The following is a 17,677-nucleotide window of genomic DNA, read 5'->3' on the forward strand; positions in this document are numbered from 1 at the left end:
AGTCCTTTGTATTTGTAAAGCTTCCCCCCATCTTGCCTTGCAAAAAGCTAATCATAACATTGTCATTAGATGCTTCGTCTCATGATGCATTTTCTATCTTTAGATTTTTTTTTCTTTGTCCCAGCTATGTAATAAACAAACTGTTTCCCTGCCTACTGAAGAGATCTATTGACTTGAACCTGCATCTTCCTCTAATTATAATACCAATAAAGAATGCATTTTTGGGAGTAGAGTTTGAACATGTATTGAATACTGATAGCCACTGTGAATGCAGCAATTTATTTTTCTTTGTGCTGCCCTTTCAACTAAATACATTTGTTTTCAGGTGTGATGGAGCTCTAACTCTCTGAGATTTTACGCATTAGCAATATGTAAATACATAATTCTTCGCTCTGCAGTGCATTAGGTAGCCAGATAGCTAAAATGCACACATTCCTTCTGGTTATCTTCAGATGAGCTCAGATATTTTACATGCTTGTGAGGTGAAACAAGGAAATCAGCATAGGAGGAGGAAAGTCTGCATATCTTCTGCCAACAATGGCAGAGAGTCAGATTAATGTTGGCAGCCTGTTTTCAAAACAATATTCTGTTTTTGTTACAGCAGTGGAGCTGGAATGAGGGAAGCCAAAACCATTGCACCACGCATAAGGTGCAAGGTACAGGACTGTGTTGGAGATGAGTTTGCAGACAGTATTTAAGCTGATGCAATGACAGCTGTCCATAAAGATACCTGTGAGCAATATAAATCTTTTAGTTTGTTCAACATCAAAAATCAGTGAATTATTTCTGAGGACCCTGAAGCATGAATACACTTTCAAGGACTTATTCATGACATTGTCAAATCTACTCACATATTTTGTCAGAAGTGAATCAGATTAGCCCTAATATTTCAAGAATTAATCCGCTGACTAAGCCTTACAAAGCTACAGTGCTTTTTTTTTTTACAAAACTGCTTTATTATCTCCAGCTAAATCCACCAGAAAGTTTTGGTTCATCTTGGAGATCATATTTCACCTTGTATATCTTGGAGAAATCAGAACAAATATAGGAATCTGGAAATAAAATATTCCCTGTGTAGAGGATTGAAGTCTATGGAACTGCTTGCCCCACTTGCTCCATTAATCTGTATTTGCTCACCATCAGGAAATGAAGGAAACCTTTGATTTGGGGGAGCTGTTTATTTATTTTGGGGGCCATTGGGTATTGTGCACATTTTAGAAAATAAAAGGGAAACAACCAAAAAGAAACTGACATCCAAGAAATAGCATAGTTTTCAGTAATCTGCATTCTACGACATCTGGAGAGAAGGAAAACTTGACCAATGGTTGTAGCTCAGCTGTTTTTTAATATTTTCTGCCATTTATAATCATCTCTGGTTACTAGTCAATGTCAGAGAGAGGACGCAATCCTGATTGACTTTGTTCTCTGGCCTGTTTACCTACCTGTTTAACTGTTAAAGGTAAAGGCAAAGGAACCCCTGACCATTAGGTCCAGTTGTGGCCGACTCTGGGGTTGCGGCGCTCATCTCGCTTTATTGGCCGAGGGAGCTGGCGTACAGCTTCCGGATCATGTGGCCAGCATGACTAAGTCGCTTTTGAGGAACCAGAGCAGCGCACGGAAACACCGTTTCCCTTCCCGCCAGAGCGGTACCTATTTATCTACTTGCACTTTGACGTGCTTTTGAAGTGCTAGGTTGGGAGGAGCAGGGACCGAGCAATGGGAGCTCACCCTGTGGCGGGGATTCGAACCACCGACCTTCTGCTCGGCAAGCCCTAGGCTCTGTGGTTTAACCCACAGCGCCACCCGCGTCCCTTGTTTAACTGTTAGAGCAGAATAATTATCCACATTTTAGTTCTATTGCCTTCATTTGCAGCAAGGGTGGTGTCAGGGAACTGCCATCGGAAGCACAGGAGGTGAAAGGGCTCACAGAGGTTGGGAGAGACTTATCAGCTGAGGAGGGAACCAGCAGGGGGAGAGAAGGAGCTCCAAGGGAAAGTGAGTCGGAGGGATGGCTCAGAGACACTTCCAGCGAAAACAGTGGGGAGGTTTCAGGACCTCCTATAGGGACACCCACTCCTCGCCGGAAACTGTCGCGCCGAGAGTCCAGAAGGCGCGTTTCCGTTAAGGAGTTTTTATGCTGGAAGAAATTCCGTAAACGCCCACTGTCGGATTCTACCAGCGACTGACGGAGCCATGCTTAAGGGGCTCCGTTACAGACAGAGGTTTGTGGACTTAGCCAAACTCTGAGGGACTAGGAATTCACGCACAAGCAGCTCATCATCCCATCACAGGTGGCTAACTCCTGGCCCAAGGAACTGGGAACAGGATTGCACAGCCAATGCAGGATTAAGCCCTGTGCCCCGGCCCATCAGCTGACATCACCAATTTGGGGGAAATGGCCACATGTGGCAAATTGAATTCCCTGGCGAGCCAAGATTGGCCTACAGGCCAGAGGTCCCCACCCCTAACCTAAGCATATCCTTGCCTAGGCTCAGTGTGGTGTAACAGTAAAAACGCCAGGAAGGAGCAAAGCGGCTGAGAGTGGCTCTCCAGGAGCCCACATGCTCATACAGCCATGCTAAATTAAGCCATAGTTTGGGCTTACTGTCATATGCAAACCTGAGCAGTAAAAAAACATTTCTGTGAATATAGTTCACTATTCCTTTATTTTTATATGACAGCTTCCATGTAAAGTATTAGATTTCTGGTCTAAAATTACTTGCTAGTGCACCTCTAATGTCCAAGACTCTTAATACTACAACATTTCAGTCTTCTCACTTCTGCCATGTAGGTGTGAAGAAAGCATATATTTTTTGTGACAGTTATTTTCACATTTGTTGGCAGCCAGCCAAATCCACTTGAATGCAGTGAGCCAAACCCGCCTTCGGAGTAACATCATAGATTCAGGGAGGAATTACAACATGAATGTATTTGACTCATTGTGACCACCCGCTCCGACACACTCATTTATTTCCCCCCCTAGCTGCCCATGCAAGTTTTAAACATTGTTATTTCCTCCTTTCGAGCAGCCCTTATAAAATGATTTTACTACAAGATTAAAATATCATTACAATCTTTAGGCAGCTTGTTATGACAATATTATATGAGGTGAAGAAATGAAGGCACTGCATAGGTAACAAAGCATTGCGTGCCTTGGAAAACAGAAAGACATTATGTACCAGTTCGTCATGGATAAGGTTTTATAGCCATTTCCAAACTAAAAAGAAATTAGACATTTTCTAAATCTGCCTGGATTTATCAACCATGTAAAAGAGCTCAGGGTTCAAAGCTGTTATTGGAGAGTCTATTGTTGTGTAATAAAACAAGAATATTGGGACATGAAGTTCAAGAGACGGTCATTGAAACAAAAACTATCATTGTTTTACAGCAGAGAATGCAGCTCCTTTGGGATTTAAGGCAGCTACCTGCTCTTCCTGTTGAGATCTACAAAGGAATGCAAGTGTTTGAACTATCTTATGTCACACCCTTTTATGCTTGCAAACAATAGTGCTATTGAGCCTTCCTGATACATTGAGCTGAACCATTGTGTGTATTCTTAAAGCACATGATGTTTCTAAAAGAGTTCTAGTTGACTATTTCAGCCTTGAGAGGCAAATGTATGCAGGCAGCCACAAGCCAAAGGTCCTACATCTAAGAAAAGAAATAGAACTCAAAGTGCGTTAAAAGAAAATGTTATTGAGCTGGATCGAAAAATAGTAACGAAGAGAGGACCTAAATAATTGAACGGCAGGATGCATCATAAGAATTTAAAATAGGGTAAAGAGAAGTTTTCTGAAAGATGATTTTTCATATTCACATGTATCAAACTGAAATCGGAGTGGAAGGGACAAAGAAGCTATCATCCCGCTCATGTTGTACGACAACACCATCCACCTCCCACACACCCTTCAATCTCCTTGTTCAACTCAGACGGCAGTAGGCACAGGCAGACTTGTTGCTGTACAATAGGAAAATGGCTATGGAGCTCTAGATGACTCAAACACATGAGTCAAGCCATGCAGTGTTGCTAACACTTCTACCAGTCAACGCTCCAGTGTCTTTGAGAGCAGCTTGATTTGTAAACATTAGCAGATGACAGTGCTCATCTCCATGCTGCGAAACATGTTCTAATCTAATATCTGCTGTTCAGGCACGGGAGTAAAACAGGATGACTTTGCTGTTAAGTTAGCAACCCTAGTCATGCCTACAAGGGAAGACAGCCCAACTCACCTTCCCAGGAGAACTTCCTTCCTAGTACCAAAAATTGCAATCAAAGAGAACCTACCTACTGAGGCCTTCCAAGGAACCTGCAACCATACACCATCCAACATTGGGTTTGTTCATATCTTGTGGTAAATGATAGTTTGGATTTGGATTTGATATCCCGCTTTATCACTACCCGAAGGAGTCTCAAAGTGGCTAACATTCTCCTTTCCCTTCCTCCCCCACAACAAACACTCTGAGGTAAGCGGGGCTGAGAGACTTCAGAGAAGTGTGACTAGCCCAAGGTCACCCAGCAGCTGCATGTGGAGGAGCGGAGATGCGAACCTGGTTCACCAGATTACGAGACTACCGCTCTTAACCACTACACCACACTGGCTCTCTCACAGTTAATAGTTTACTGTGAATGCCCAGACTACTCCCCCTGTACTCCTCCCCACTAGTGAACAGAAGTAACAAACAAGGGTCCTTGGCTTATTGTTATGTCTGAAGTGGGGGTCATGGTTTGCTTTGCTCCAAATAAACCATGATATGAAGCCAAGGTTTGTTCTTGGCTTATGATTAATTATGGTGATATGCCGGGGGGTCTTCAGCTGGAACTTGCTGTAACTCAGTTCTGGCCCCTCTCAGGTGGGCGCCATTGCCATTAGAAGAGAATGAGGGAAGTGTTCATGGTGAGTTCCGGCATCTTTTTCTAGAAAAATAGCATTGGTGATATGCATACACAGCAATAGTGTCAGTAATTGTAACTATTGAGGAAGGGACACACACAGAGGAAAATATTCCTTCCTCACCCCCAGTGGTCAAGAACTGAGGTACCAAATAGAACACTAGCTATTAATTAATTGGTTCAGTTTATTAGCTGACCGTTAACTAAAGTTATATGAGTGACATAAAGTAGAAGCAAATTAAAAATCACAATTGCAATAAACAGATTAATAGCCTTTTTATAAATGTATCCAAGGCAGTGAGGGGTGTTTTCCGTTAAAGAAAGGCCATGTCAGATTTTAAACTTCTAAAAGACATTTAAAATTATTTCCAACTAAATGTGTTAATAGTCCATTTGTAGGCATTAATAGGCAGCCACCCACATATCCCCTATTGTTTCCTGTCAAAACCTGGAACCAATAGATGTTTGAATGGTTCCTAGGCAACTACTTCCAAGTCCCCCTCATCTCTCCCCCCTCTTCAATGATTACGTCACCTGAGACAAGCTATCACTGGGTTAAGTGTTAAACTAGTGGTGACAGACACCATGTCTCTTGCTCCTATTGAGTAAGCCTATTAGTAGTGAACTCAATAGACCACTTCCCATTGTTTTGGTGTCAGGGAATCCCCAAGCTGAGGGCTGTTCATGAGTGGGGAGGGTCTGTTGGAAGAGGAGATGCTCCATTCCCATCATGCTCAACTCTAGGCTTACCTGCTGATGTTTAAGGCTGCATACACATGATACATTTAAAGCACATGTCCCCCTCCCCAAATAATTCTGGGAAGTATACTCTGCTCCTCACAGAGTTGCAATTCCTAGCGCTCTTAAATTACAGATCCCAGTATGCATCGAAGAGAAAAATGTGTTTTAAATGTATGGTATATAAGCAGCCCAAAACTGGGTTTCTAGTAAGAGCCATTGGCTGCTACTGTTGAGTGATCAAAGAAGGAAGATGAATCCTCACCTTTATTGGTTACCCTTATGAGGCAAGCATATGGTTGGGAATTGGCTGGCTGCCACAGGTGATTGCAAGAGCCTGGGCTAGAGGTAATTAGCCTGTCAGTAATTGCACACTTGCATAGTACTGACTTGAGGTGCCTCAGCCTTCATCACCTTCTGGAGGTTGCCACTAAGGCTGGGAATTTCCCTCTCCCTTTGATAGCGCTGCTTCAGTGACTGACAGGTTGCACTAATGATCTGCCAATTGCTGTGTGCAGCTATGGTGCAACCATAACATGGTTAATTTTTGTATTAGTTCCCTGCTTCACTCAAACACACACACACCAGATCTGATTATTCTTCATATTATATTTTCCATTTTCCTTCTCCAAAGCTCCAATTATTAAAATATGGGATTAAACATGTTCTTTTCTCTTAATTGCATTTCATATAGCTGTGATGATTTATCCCCACAATCTTTACAATGGGAAATAACATAGAAAACCCAACACAAGAAGATGCATTGGCACTATGCTCACGTGTGTGTGTGTGTGTGTGTGTGTGTATGTTAAAGGGAACTGACTGAGCGGGGGCAATGGGGAGAGATACTGGCCTTCAAATTGTGTCCAGGCCTTTCTAGGGACAGTCTCACAGTCTTAGAGTAGTAGTTAGATCCATGGAGATATGGGATGGACTTTTCTCATGAAAGCACTAGAACCAGAAAACATAACACAAATGTAATGTAACCCTTTAGGTATACAGTGGTACCTCAGGTTACATACGCTTCAGGTTACAGACTCCGCTAACCCAGAAATAGTACCTTAAGTTAAGAACTTTGCTTCAGGATGAGAACAGAAATCGTGCTCCGGCGGCGCGGCAGCAGCAGGAGGCCCCATTAGCTAAAGTGGTGCTTCAGGTTAAGAACAGTTTCAGGTTAAGAACGGACCTCCGGAATGAATTAAGTACTTAACCCGAGGTACCACTGTAACTCCACATTGAATGCAAATAACAAGCTACAAGACAAACATGGCCCTTTTTAAGTACAGAATCCAGCATTTACACTGAAGTACAAATTTAATCAATTGAATGCATGTCCATAGCACCACTGAGAAAGTTTCCTAGTTAAATTTGAAAAATGTTTGTTCTGTTTTTCAGTTTAAAGCTGAACTGAAATGTCATGGTAAAATATTGTATTGAGGGTCCATGTTTAAGATCCAGTTCAGACATAACTCTAAATTATGATTTAGCATTCAGAAAGCAAGTAGGCATGAACCTTCCTGATTCCACACACAATGGGAGACAGTTCATAGATTCTGTTTTTGTTACATCCAAATACAGGATACTTTGTTTTATTCAAGCCAGTTAAATAACAAACTAAGATAAAACTTGTGCCTGTTTATCTTGTACAACTGAATTGGGCCTGAATATCAGACAACAAAAAATACCGCAAAACTCCTTTCTCCTATATGGTACCCAGTGACTATTGATCATGAATCTGAGAAATATGTAGGTCGCTTTGAGCAAGTGACACTCACAAAATACCCATTTTAAATGGTAATTACAAATGACCCACCTCTCAAGATGGCTGTGTTGGTGAAAAGGTGCAGAGAAGAATGGTATTCTTCTCAAGAAGTAAATCCCATTGTGCTCACTGGGGCTTAAGATGGGGCTGGAAACTCATAAAGCACTTTGCACATTAAAAGCCAATTAATAAAAAGTGTCTGCCATATGTCTGGAATGGGGATCCACATAAGAAAAGTTATATTTAAAATTTGAAAACCCTAATTAATTTCAGGCAATACCTCCTGTAATACCAATACATAAAATTCTACCTAGCTTCATGTGAACCTGCCTGAGATCATTGTGGGAGCCCTATCAGGTTCCTTCACTGTTGTGGTTATGGTGAATGCCAACTATAGACTGGGCCTTGTCAGTGGTAGGACCCCAATCGTGGAACACATTTTCAGAAAGGCTTGTCTGTTGCTTATATTGTTATCTTGCCAGTACCATATAAAGATGTTTTTTCAGCTGCATAAGCATTTTGTATAAGATTTTTATGTTCGTTTTACTGGTTTTCTGTTCCAATTCTTAAAAGTTTGTTTTCTTTTATTACTATTGTATTTTTATTGCCATTTTGTTTAATAAGCCACTTGGGAGCGATTTTGAAGGTATTATTTATGAGATACGTTTATTTTCCACCATTCAGCGAAAACTCCCAGATTGTGTTATATCACAATAAAACAGGAAAATTCAATACAAAAATAATCAATGCATCAAGTAAAACAATTAACAGAGGCTGAACAATAAACAAGAGTTTTCAAAAGCCTGGGTAAAAAGGAAAACTTTTGTTTTGTCTTCTGAATACTACCAAAGTTGGAGCTAGGTGCACACAGTTAGGCAGAAAGTTATGGAATCCAGGAGCTGCTACTGAGAAGTGGATGTGGAATGTGGGGCAAGACCAAGACACTTCACTTCTGAAGAAGCCTGCTAGCAGATTTTTGCTGTCACTGTTTTCCCTGCTTCACTGTTAATATTGGGTGATAATTGAGGGAAGGAGTGGGAGAGATTTACATAGCAGCCTTTTCCAATCTAGTGCGCTCTAGGTGCCTGTTGGACTCCAACTCCCATCAGCCTTAGCCAGCATGAACAACAGTCAGAGATGATGGGAGCTGGAGTCCAGTAACACCTGGAGAGCACCAGGCAAGGGAAAGACTGTACACGGGAAGCTACTCCATAGCAGGCCAGAGTAAACAAGGTAAAGAAACAAATAATTAATGCAAAGGCACGTTATACTGAGGTGGATTAGTAGAGCTGGACTTGGAATGGTTTTAGCGTCTTGTATTGCAAGTCCTGCTGCTCTCATGTGCTTTGTGCCTGATTTGAGTTTCTTGCTATAAAAAAATGTGCAGGTATCAAACAAAGGCCCGTTGCTGTGACGCTCCTGGGAATGGCAATGGGCTTGATATGTTGTGGCAGTCGAGCAAGGAGTCGCAATTTCATAAAATAAATATTGAAGGTTGTGGCAGTGAGGTGTGTGTACAGAAAATCTTACATCTTATGTTCCTTTCTTTCTTCTCTCCTATGCTAATCAAATATATCTGAAGAAAAATATTGCAATCTGTACTTAGAGAGCTGTTAACACAACAATGGTTCTTATAGAATTGCATTTGTTTTAATAGGGAAAACGGATAGAAGGGGACATGTAGCTGGTGATAGGCAGAAATGTACAAAGGTTATGTTTCATAAACTGGCAGTGCAATTGTAGCCCTGTTCACTTGCAAGTAAGTCCAGCATAATTAAATAAGACTTACGGTACTTCTCACAGAATCATAGAATTGGAAGGTACCCCAAGGGTCATCTAGTCCAACTGCCTGCAATGCAGGAATCTCAGCTAAAGCATCCATGACATGTGGCCATCCAACTGGTTTAAAAACCTCAAATGAAGGAGAGTCCATCACTTTCTAAGGGAGTCTATTCCACTGGCAAACAACTCCTGCTACCTTAAAAGTTATTCCTGATGTTTAGTTAGAATCTCCTTTGAATCCAATAGTATGGGTCCTGCCCTCTGGAGCAGCAGAAAAGAAACTTGCTCCATCTTCCATGTGACAGCCTTTCAGATATTTGAAGATGACTATCATATCTCAATCCTTTCTTCTGCAGGCTAAACATACCCAACTCCCTCAACAGTTCCTCATAAGGCTTGGTTTCCAGACCCTTGATCATCTTCAAGCTCTCTGCTCTCTCTTCTGATGGTTCTTTATTTTGAGACTTACTTCTGAATAAAAGGGGCTTTGGGCTTTACTGTAATTATGGTAAGCATCCGATATAGTATGAAAAGGAAGCTAGTATGGCTTTTGCACATTAAATGCTTAAGTCACTGTCCTTGTTCTTAATGGGAACAGGGTACCTTTGAGCACCTTCTGTATTCTTTTTCACAATTTATGTGTGCAAATATTCAGAGGCTAAATTGCTATGCATGCTTGGGGCTAAGCCCCACGCTACTCCGAATAATTTTCAAGTAAGCACGCATCTGCTCAGGCTCACAGTGTGCAAAGCTGAGAACATGGATTTGGCAGTAAATTCCATTGGCACGTGAGAATTTCAAGTAAAAGTACTTTGGATTTGTGTATGAAATAGCTAAGGTCAAATACAAGGGCTTATAACTGCACCATTCAAAGCAGCCCACAACCACTTTCCTTTGGCACCAGAGCTGGGGGAGGGGCCAGAGGTCAGCAGCATCAGGCAACTGTTGAGGTCCTAGCAATTTGGGAGGGCCCCTCAGGCACGCATAAGTAGCTGACACTTTGGAGCAGAAGACACCACTGCTGACAGGAGGGGCACCTACTCCTTTCTCTCTCCTACCCAAAGTGGGACTGAGTGGGTGTCAATTTATAGGAGCAGCCACCTTGACTCTTCCTCTGGTCTGTGGTGGGAGTTGGGCCCACCTCTGCAGCCCAGAGCAAGTGAGCAGGATAGCAGAAGACATTGTTCCTCAGAAGTTACTGCTCCATCTCCTGCACAACACAACTTCGCCAAAAAAATAGAAGCTCATCAACTTTTCTGACCGGATTCTCACCGTTGCAGCACTTCATGCACCTGACTAAGTAGACTGCAGCTTACACTGCAATGCCTTTTTAATGATTCATTAAGGTGCACCATACTATTTGCTGCTGTTCTTTCATGCCTGGCTGCCTGCTCTGGAGGAGAAGCCAAGAAGGCAGCTGCCTCTGACTGCTGCCTCGGTTCACTTGGGTCTCTTCCTCTAGACGGCAGGATGGGCCCGATCCAGAATGCCCAGAGGGAGCAGAGACGAAAGGCAGTGGCGAGGCGGAGGAGCTGGAGCCTCCGCCTCCCGGAAGCTACCTCGACTTCTCCCTCTGGGCATACTGGTGGAGAGGAAGACCACGAGGGGCTCCGGCCGTGTCTGCTGCAATTGCAAGCACGCTTCCCGGGTACTGCGAACTTCGATGAAAAAGCAGCTTCAGGTCGGAGTTTGCGGAGCTGCTCTGGGGCAAGGCCGAGGGTTGCATTGCTTCGCGCCTGCCCTTCCCCGCCGAAGTTCTTGCCGCAAACCCCTCCCCCCCTTCCCGGTCCCTGAAAGTTCTTATCTCCTGACGTCAACCCACTTGGCCCCACCCCCCGGAATGTCGGGCGGGGCTTAAGACAACGGCGGGGAGGGGAAGGGAGGAGGCGAAAGAGGTGTGTCCAAGGGGAGGAGGGGGCGTGCTCCTGCCGCCGCCGCCGCCGCGCTGAGGGCGCCAGTTGGGAGGCAGTCGCGGCCGGTGGTGGCCGAAGGAGGCGCGAGGGCGCGCGCGCGGGAGGTTGGGCTGGCCGGCCGGCCGCGAGGGGAGCTCGGCGGGACCGGGGAGCGGGCAGAGCGCGCGCGCGGAGGGGCGCCCATGGTGTGGCCTCATGTCTAAGACGCTGCGGAGGAAGCGCCACTGGCTGAGCAAGGTGCAGGAGTGCGCCGTGTCCTGGGGGGGCGGCCCCGGCCCGGACCCCGACCTCCTGCGCGGGGGCGCCGAGCGCGGAGAGTTCCCTTACCTCGGGGGCCGCCTGCCGACGCTGGCCGAGTCCGGAGGCGGCGGGAGTGGCCCCGTCCTGCTCTCGGGGAAGCCCCCCGCCCCGGGGGACGTGCTTCTGGAGGTGAACGGCACCCCGGTGAGCGGCCTCACGCACCGAGACACCCTGGCCGTCATCCGCCACTTCAGGGAGCCGGTGCGCCTCAAGACCGTGCGGCCAGGTCAGTCCGTCCGGCGGTCGGTCGGTCGCGAGAAACGTCCGCTGCGCGCGAGGGGGGGGAGGTTAGGAGGCTTCTTTATTTCTCTCCCCCCCTCCACCCTACCCTTTTAACCTCTCGGTGGGAGGGAGAGCCTGGCCTCTCGAGTCGCCGCCCTCGGCTCCACCCAGGCGCACCTGCCCCTCTTCAAACAGCCCCCCCCCCGCCTCGCCTTAGGTCCCTTCCTGGTCTCCTCCATTGTAAGGTTCACCTTTGCAGCCACCCTGCTCATCTCGCAGCCACCGTTTTCCTTTCTTTTGCTCTCTTCTCCCGCCCCAAACACAGTGCCCTGCCGCCCTCCAGCCTCTACTCTGGGCAGTGTCCTCCTCGCCATTGCCTGTTCTGCCAAAGTACGCTTTCCTCCATCCGTTCTCTCCCTTTCCTCCCCCCTTACTTATGTTTCCCTCGTTCGTGTTGGCGCATCTAGCTTGCCTAACCTGCGCTCGCCTTGCCGCCTTATCACGAAGCTATCTTTCTATCATATCTCCTACCCTTCAGGGCACACATCGCCCTACCTGTGTCACCCGACTTCTGTACTTCCTGGAGCACTAATCTCTGCCTGCCCATTTTTCCTTGGCATATTTGGCCTCCCTGTGTCTGATTTATTCCTTGCCTTCTGTACAGCTGCCTTCCACCACTGTTTTCCTACTAAAGCAAACCTGACCCTGACATATCTTCTCTCTCCAAGCCCCCCCTCCACATCTGCTAAATCCCTTCCCTGAGCAGACTTGGCCCTTCCTGTTTACTCCAGTATCCACCTTCCGCCCCAGTATTAGTGTCATTATTCAAATGCTTCCATTTGCAAGACCTGCTTTAACCTGGAGAGGGGCTGGCAAGCTTTGTGGTAGCAAAGAACCTTAGCTGGGTTTGTATGTGATTTGTTCCAGTAAGGTCTACTGCTTTGCACAGTGTTAGAGATGGTTGTCATCCTAGTAGTTTCAAGGTGTCTGACTTTCATTACAGTGGATTAATTATTCTTTTACAAATAACACTATTGCTAAAGGCAGAATAGTAAGAAATCTTTGACTTTTGGCATAGTTACTTGTAACCTTGGTGTTTAGCAATAAAGATTTTTTTATGCACTATCCTGGCAATCTATGTTGAGGAAAGAATCCTTATAACTATTTAAACATTGCATAGGCTGGGGTTTGCCATAATGCATGATTCTTATGTGTTTGTGTTTCTGTGCCATTCATTCTCAATGGAAGGGGGAAGCTTTTAGTTGCATGTATATTTGGGGGAGGGAGCTGTTGTAATTGTTCTTCATGCTTGAGCAAACAGGTTCTTGCATGTTGTATCTGTGATGTAGACCCTGCAGCTCTTTTCAGTGGAACAGATTCATGTTACAATAGACTCCAAGCCTTACATTTGATTTCTAACATTGTTGAACTGATTTTCATCTATGAGTGAAATTGTGATTAACCTTTTGTTTCAGCCTTCCCTGTGGCATTCATAATCCAGTGATTCCTCCGCAAAGCTAGTTGTTTGTATATTGCTGTGTGAGAGAATAAAGTTTATAGAGCACTGAGGTTTACTGAAAGCTAATGTTACTCTTGGGGAAGATTAGTGAATGAGCATTATTAAAAGCCATCATTTAGGCTAGTTGTGGGCTTGTTCACTATCTCTTCATATAAAATTAGTATTTCTGTATGGCAGAAACATGAACAGCAGAGAGAGGCAAGAAAGGTGATTTCCTTTTCTTTGGTCAGTTTTCTGAAAGGACTGTTCATTTAGTAAGACGCATCTGGTCATACCTGTTTAAAGCACTCTCGTATCCAGAGGTACCACTGTAGTTATTATAAGCAAAGGTAAATCCAGATGCCAGAGTTTAGCAGTTTGTTTTTAGGACAGCCTTTCATCATGGGTTTTTCTGTATTTTCAGCTGTGTTATTTTGTCCTATAATTCCTCCTGCTGTATGGGGAGCAATACTTGACTGCATTCAGATTATGCCCCACAAGCTGTTATATTTCCTATGAATATTTGCCATCACAGAACAGTGATATTTTGGCCTGAGGAACAAAACATATCAAACATAGGTTTTGGTATGAAAACTTCTCTGTGCTGTTAGTGTTATAAATTACTCTGATCTTCTTGTGTTTTGCCATTGTTCACACTTCAAGGTTTTTACAGTTAACATACTCCTTTCTAGAATTAGAGAAAGTTTACAATATCTAAAATTAGTACTTGTATTGTCTGTGTGGAATACAGTATGAATGTAACATATGAATGTAACAGTGTCTCTAGGGCAACAAGATAATTCTCTATTTTGTTTAAGTTTGAAAGTGTTATACTGAATTTAATGTGTGGTTTTGAATGCTTAATGTTGTACTTAAAGAATGTGCAGCTTTCTGTTCTTTATTTAAGACTTACACAGGAAATGGGATTATTTTACTTAATAGTTTTTATAATAGCTTATGAAATAAAGCTTTCTGCTTATGTTTGTCTTCAGTCTGACATAGCAAAATATAGTAGTAGAGGCTAACCTTGAAGTATGATGATTTGTGGTGATTATTTTCAGATCTACGGCAGCATATGTACATCAGTACATAATCAATATGTAAATTGATAGTGAAATAGTGTAATTTTCAGTAGAAGAGGACATAAAGGAAAACTTGGGAGACTGATAAAATTACTATTACTCCCGCAAGCGATCTGTCTAAGCTTTTTTCCTAGAGTGCTTGCTTCATGAAAGAAATTGAAATTTGAAAGTAAAAGCTCATAGTCATGTAGTAGAAATGTCCTGGCTTTCAGCAGCAGAAATTTATGCAAAATGTAAAAAATACCCTTTGCTAACATGAAGTGGAGTAAGCATTAGTTATGCAATTACATAATTATATTTGTGTATGGCCTGGAACCTAGTGCAAAGTATTTACAGTGATTCATAAGACTGTCTTGCATTTCTGTCAACTTCATTTTTCTAATGGAAGTCTCATCTTGCCATGGTGGTGTTAATTTGTGTATATATAGGAGATATCAAATAATTGTGTTAATTATTTAGCTTCCTTGCCAGTATGCATTTCAAATGTCAAGTTATTGCTAAGCACTGTTACTTGCAATCATAGAGTCTGATGATTTACAATTGTAAATTTGAAGCTAATTATAGCTGTTCTAGTACAGCACAAATATGAATATTAAGTAGACAATTATGATGAACTTTCGTTACGTGACACAACTCAATTTTGGCAAAATGTACCTCCTGTGTGCTTTTCATTTATAGCTAGTATCTATTTCTATAGCTGTCTTGCCACATATATGAATTTACTTGGGAAATAATAGCAAAGTAACTTCAACTGTTGACTTTTCAGCTTCAAAAAAGATGTTTTCACTGGCATATAGAAATGTGTGTATAAGTTCCTCTTAAAGTGTATGGCTGAATATGGAAAAGTTGGGCTGCAAGTATTAACCTTAATTGTTTCCAAGTAAGAATTGTGTTTGGCTTTGGTTTTGCTACAGAGGCCTTCTGTGGATTTTCTTGTAGCTGTTTGACACTTCTGATTGCTTTCCAATACAGTATAAGAGAGTGAAGTATTCATTTTAACCTAACTGTAAGACTTTTGTAGTTTGAACATAAATGGCAAGACTCTTCTAATAACCAGGCTGTTTTCTAACTCCTTTCCTTTTTATTGTGGAAATGAGTGAAACTTCAGAAAATATGAAGCAGTGGTAGAATATAATGGTTGGGTGTGGGAAACCCAAGTTCAAATTGCTACTATGCCATCAGTCACTCAGCTTCTTGGCACATAAGAACACATTTTGTTAAATAATGGGCTTCACGGGGTAAAGTGAGACAGAGACTCATATTAGGTTACAATATAACCTTGAGGTGGTGAGAAGCAGAGATCTAAATGAACTGACCTGCTTCATATACAGCATGCATTAGAAAATGGACCCACTTGTATAGAAATGTATTCAGGTGGCTTAAGGGCCAAGCTAGGTTAGGACAGCAGTTTCAAACATATGTCTTCAGAGAAGGAGAGCAAGGGATGTGGACTGCTGGAACTAAGCTTTAGGTAAGATAAAGGTTCCCTCATTTTATCCACACTCCTCTTTTGCTGTTTTCTGAATCTTGCATATAATACCTTTTACTTTTGTTGCACTGCCTAACAAACAATTTAGCCCAGGGTGGTCCAACATTTCATACCAAGTGGGCCAGAAGAGTACTTTGACATGGAACCCACAGTCTGCACACTGCTTTGTCACATGGCAGGGGAGCGAGGCCAAAATTCGAGCCCCTCCCCTAACCCTTGAGCTGCTTTCCCAAAGCTAGCTAAGCAAGATGCTGGGCTTTAGGAAAGGAGGCACAAGGCTCTGGCAGGATCCCAAAGCCCCCCTACTTCCTTCCCAAAGCTGGGGAAGCACTAACTAGGCTTTGGAAAGGAGGCAGGAGGACTCTAGGGTTTGTCAAGAGTTGGGTTTGCCTCAGAGCTGGGGCGTCAAATGTTGCCAAAGGCTGCCAAAAAAGGCCTCGAGGGCCATGCATTAGACCACCCTGATTTAGCATTTTCTGTGCAACTCAAGAAAGATTTTTCTGTGGAAACCGATGCTGGCTTGCTTCAGTATGTTTTATTTGTTATTGGCTATGCAGAAAAACCTTTTGAGTTTCACTTTTAACATCACCTGGCAGGATTATAGTCAATGCTATGTTATTTGTTTGGTAGTGTCTATCTGTATGACATTTTGTACAGTTGAGAGGAGTTGTATTTGTTTTGGCTGTGGAATTGACTTGGCTTTGTATTCCTGGGTTCTGCAAATGTTGTGACTCCTGTGCAAAAAACTAATTAATGCCACACAATAAGCTTTCCAAGGTCTGTTCTGTGATCCTGTGGATCAGTGGAGTTCAAATCTTTTACTCTCACTGAACTGTTTTTACCCTGAGCTATCTCTCTTGCAACCTTCACACATTGATGAGATGGGGAAGTTGATGAATATGTTTCTAGGCCACATTTGTCTTGTGTGACATTCCAGCCAGGCTGTTATTAGCTGTTACCTTGCATGGAGAATATGCACTAAATGTTGTCCTGTGGATGAATGTTTCTTGGAAAGATGGAAATGATGCATAAACTGCTTTCCTGATTCCCCAAGGTGTCTGGGAACTCAATTAAAATTGAGTTGCTTTGGATTCTGCATAGGAGCTCTATTGAAATGAGATTGTGGTTAGATTTGATCACAAATTAAGGGTGTTTTACATTTTTTTCTATTTAGATCATTTGGGGGAAGAAACTGTTTCCATTCATATTATGAAGATTCATGCAAATCATTGGCTAGGTCACACATCACATGCAACATAGTTTAAAACAATCTATGTTCCTCACAGATGCTGCCACACCAAAAGAAGCTGGAGGCTGCTGTCCGACCCCTGGTTTGTGATTTGTTTCTCTCTAAAAAAGGTGCATGTGGTAACCAAGGTTTGTTCTTGGTTTATAGTACTTGGCTTGTTTGGAGAGGAACCAGGAGCCAGATTCAGACAACACAACAAACCAGACTCTGGTACAGACACAGCTGGGGAGCAGTGCTGAAGTAACTTTTGAGCAGTGTGCATCAACATGCTGACCAATCACATTAAATCATCATTAGTTTTAGACCACTTCATGTGGTATGTGAGCCAGGGCTTTCTATAAGTAAGAGCTCATATTTTATATGTCCATTCAAAATACATGCTCCTTGATAAAACCATGGTAAGAGCAATCTACTTCCTCGCTAAATGTTTTCTAGAAGGGGACTCCTCTTTGTGTCAGTTTATAATTTGTGATAGCCCAAAGTTTCTTTGAGCATTTGTAACACAAGTTGCCTGTATTACTGAAAATAATAATAATAATAATAATAATTCATTTTGCAAAAAAATGAAGTCTTGTGTTGGACACTATGCTAGGGCACCTCAAATCAGGCAGTTTTCCAGTAGTGTGGATTTGGAGGGGCTCAAATCATATTCAGGGATATAAAACCCAAGTTTCTTGTAAATGTGGTCTTGGACCACCAAAAGCCGAAGTGTGTTACAAGGACAAGTCCAGCAAGTGTACTGATGCAACCG

The 17,677-nt window shown here is 43.2% G+C and overlaps 1 protein-coding gene across 4 annotated transcripts in view; it reads left to right on the plus strand.

Moving 5' to 3' along the window:
- The first annotated feature begins 11,153 nt into the window (after positions 1 to 11,153).
- Positions 11,154 to 17,677, plus strand: part of MAGI3 (membrane associated guanylate kinase, WW and PDZ domain containing 3) — a 111,443-nt gene continuing 104,919 nt past the window's right edge. For 2 of the 4 annotated variants that reach the window (XM_053393513.1, XM_053393517.1), the window contains exon 1: positions 11,155 to 11,612. In XM_053393513.1, the coding sequence (XP_053249488.1) occupies positions 11,282 to 11,612 (331 nt within the window). In that variant the 5' untranslated portion in view covers positions 11,155 to 11,281. Of the gene's footprint in view, positions 11,613 to 17,677 lie in introns of all 4 variants that reach the window. The other 2 variants (XM_053393515.1, XM_053393516.1) reach the window with 2 other exon arrangements.

This window comes from Podarcis raffonei, chromosome 6 (genome assembly GCF_027172205.1).
Source record: "Podarcis raffonei isolate rPodRaf1 chromosome 6, rPodRaf1.pri, whole genome shotgun sequence".
NCBI classification, from domain to species: Eukaryota; Metazoa; Chordata; class Lepidosauria; order Squamata; family Lacertidae; genus Podarcis; species Podarcis raffonei.